Source organism: Myotis davidii, unplaced genomic scaffold (assembly GCF_000327345.1).
Source record: "Myotis davidii unplaced genomic scaffold, ASM32734v1 scaffold77, whole genome shotgun sequence".
Taxonomy (NCBI): Eukaryota; Metazoa; Chordata; class Mammalia; order Chiroptera; family Vespertilionidae; genus Myotis; species Myotis davidii.
In genome coordinates this window covers 6,234,236-6,237,424 of record NW_006289713.1, presented here as the reverse complement: position 1 = coordinate 6,237,424, position 3,189 = coordinate 6,234,236, and the positions used below count along the sequence as shown (strand labels likewise).

Sequence of the window (3,189 nt, the reverse complement as noted above, 5' to 3'; positions counted from 1 at the left end):
ATGTTTCAGGGCGCCTCGGGCCTGGAAAGGTCCTAGCACCTGGCTGATTGCAGATAAGCTCTCCACCCCGCATGCGGGTTGCCCGCCTTGGCCCCTGCTGCCTGTACAATAGCTGTCAGTGCTGGTCCCAAACACCCAGACGGTGACCATAGCACAAAAGGAAACAAAATGTCCAGCTAGGCATAAGGTGCTTTTTTAATTGAGATAAAATCTATATATATATAGGAAGAGCCAGGGGCAGTCACATCCGAAACAACTGAATGGACGACCGAACAAGCTGAGTGGGGTGACAAGGCCGGCAGGGGGCTTAGTGAGGGACGACCAAACAACTGAGCACCAGGCTGTGTGGTGCAACCAGGCCAGCAGGGGGGCATTTGGGGGTGACTAGGCCTGCAGGGGCGGCAGTTAGGGGCAACCAGGCCAGTGGGGGGCAGTTCGGGGTGACCAGGTTGGCAGGGGGGGGCAGTTGGAGGTGACCAGGCAGGCAGGCAGGTGAGCAGTTAGGAGCCAGTGGTCCTGGATTGTGAGAGGGATGTCTGACTGCCGGTTTAAACCAGCAGTTGGATATTTCCTGAGGGGTCCCAGATTGGAGAGAGTGCAGGCTGGGGTGAGGGGGTCCCCCCCCCCCGCATGAATTTCATGCACCGGGCCTCTAGTTAACATATAACATGGTATGAGTTTCAGGTGCATAAATGTGATCTGTTAGTGTTGCAGCTGTCAGGCATGGCTGAGCCGCTGCAGGGGAGACGTGAGCTGCCCAATATTGGCATTGGCATGTGAAATATTGTATTCTGACCAGATGTCCACTCTCCCCCAAATGTTTTCCTGCTGTGGGGGCTGAGGGAAGAGGTGGGGTTAATGGCACTCAACAGGTAGAAGCCATTTGAGACATAGGAAATTGCCAAAAGTTGACCACTTTTTAACACACAAAATGGCAATTTCATATGGTTCCTCCTAATATTTGCACATATGTGTTGTAAATGAAATTACTTCTTTTCATCCTCACAATAACTGAAGAGGTAGTGACTTTATGCCCATTTCCAGGTGAGAAAACTGAGGCTCAGAGAGGACTGGTGAAGCAGTTAAGTGAAGATTCATTCTCGAGTTACTTTGTCATTTGCAGTAATGACATTTGAATCTCTTTTGAAAGGACTAAAACAATACCATTTACTCCCCATGTGAACATATTTTGTAATGCCACTTGCTAAACAATATGCTGTAATTTTGCTTCCAGTTCATCATTGGGCTCAGGACCCCTTTATACTAAAAAAATAATGGGGATCCCCAGAGCACTTCTCTGTGTGACTGTGATATTTCCCATATTAGAAACTAAAGCTGGGACACTGAAAATATTTATGTATTAATTCATTAAAATAACAATGATAAATTCATTATGTAGTAAACAGAAGTAACATTTTTTAAAAAAAAATTAACATTTTTTTCAACAGAAAAAAACACCAGTGAGAGGAATGGTATGGTTCTACATTTTTACAATTCTGTATATGAAGTAAGAAGGCTGGATTCTCACATCTGCTTCTGCATTGGATCAGCTGCAATACCAAAGCCATGTAGCCTCTGGCTGAGTCTACTGTGCATTCTCGATAGAATGAGAATGAAAAACACAAGCGATTCTTTAGAATTCGCATGAAAGTAGTTTGGGCCGGATAAAATCCCTGAAAGGCGTTTAATCCTCTCACTTGTTTTCCAGAAGAGCCACTCCGAAGACATACAGTTGACAAAAAATATCCAGGTAAGAGAAGAAACCATTTTTGCTTTACAGAGTCCTAAAAAGGACAATGATCATTCTTGGGTAGAGAAGAAAAATAAAGGCCCAGGGACTCACAGGAGAACTATAGTGTGAAGCTGCTGAGAAGGGAAGCGGCCATACCCTCCCCAGGTGTTCTTATGCCATCAGATGACACTCTGGGGTTGAGGGGGTGGGATGCCAAGATATGTCTGTTCTGAAAGTCTCTCCAACCTGGGCAGTCCTCCAGGTGGCATCTGACATGGACAGGAGCCATTTTAGGCTGCAGGCTGGAGGGTGGAGGAGCCGCTAGACTGGTGACTGAGAGGGACTGGGGCAGCAGCTCAGGGATGTCTCATAGAAGACAAAATAGAAGCTAGGATTGGCAAACAACTTAAAAGACCTGTTGTCTGATGGGGGAGGGGGCATGGAGGAGGTGTAAGTTGAGAGGCATTCATAGCAAATGTGGTTTCATGGTAAACATCAAACATCAGAACCTGGGATTGGAGAGACTTTCATTCACAGAATTGGAAAATGTGGCTGACACCATCATTCCATTCAGTTATCCATTGCTCCATCCATCCAATAATTCAATCATCTATCCATTCATCATCCATTTAATAATTTATTCAATCATGCATCCATCTATCTTTATCCATCCACCCATCTTTTCACCCAATAATTGATTGAATCATTCCATGCATCTATCATATCATGATTAAGCATTTATCAAGCAATCTCTGCTTATTCATTCTTTATTCTATTCTTCATTTTGTGCTGGAAGTTGGGTTACATCTGTGAACATGGCAGGCCAGTCAGTCCCTGCCATCATGCAGCTAATGTCAAACAGGAAATTCAAACAATAAGCCAAGTGGGTTTTTAGTAACAACAGGTGTGAAAATCTTGAGGTTGGAAGCAACTAAGCCATCAGTGCAGCTGGAGTGTCTAAGGGAAGGGGAGAGTGACAGCAGATGAGGCCAGAATTGCGGGCGGGGCCAGGACACACAGGTGGTGGGGCCTGGCGAGGGAAGGGGAGAGACTGCAGGGGGGGACTGTGTACCTCGTTTGTGGGAAAAGGGGAGACAGGGCCAGGCTGATGTATTTGGACTTAACTTAGCAGTGAGCCGTGAGCCTTTGAGCGGGAATCGACATGCCTGTTCCGACAGAGCCCTGTTCTTTTGCAGAGGGTGACACCAAGAACGTGGCGGAACATGGGAAAGGACAGCAGAGGCACGTTCATTAAAGCAGTGGCGGGTGAGTGGGGTCGATGGCAGGAAGTGGGGGGGGGGTGTGCAGCCAGGTATCTGAGGTGGCTTCCACCACAGAGCGGACCGGTGGGAGGGTGAGAGTGGGGCCTCACCTGCGGGTAGAATTGTAAACCCCCTTATAATTTCAAAGCTAACAGATGAGAACTTTTCGTGTTGTTAGAGTGGGCGTTTCTCTAC

At 46.9% G+C, this 3,189-nt stretch overlaps 1 protein-coding gene across 1 annotated transcript in view; it reads left to right on the top strand.

Annotated features, from left to right (window-relative positions):
• WFDC1 (WAP four-disulfide core domain 1) overlaps positions 1-3,189 on the top strand; it is a 23,324-nt gene that overhangs the window by 17,706 nt on the left and 2,429 nt on the right. Inside the window, exons 7-8 of the mRNA XM_015562934.1 lie at positions 1,709-1,750; positions 2,929-2,998. Coding sequence (XP_015418420.1) covers positions 1,709-1,750; positions 2,929-2,987 — 101 coding nt within the window. The 3' untranslated portion in view covers positions 2,988-2,998. The remainder of the gene's footprint in view (positions 1-1,708; positions 1,751-2,928; positions 2,999-3,189) is intronic.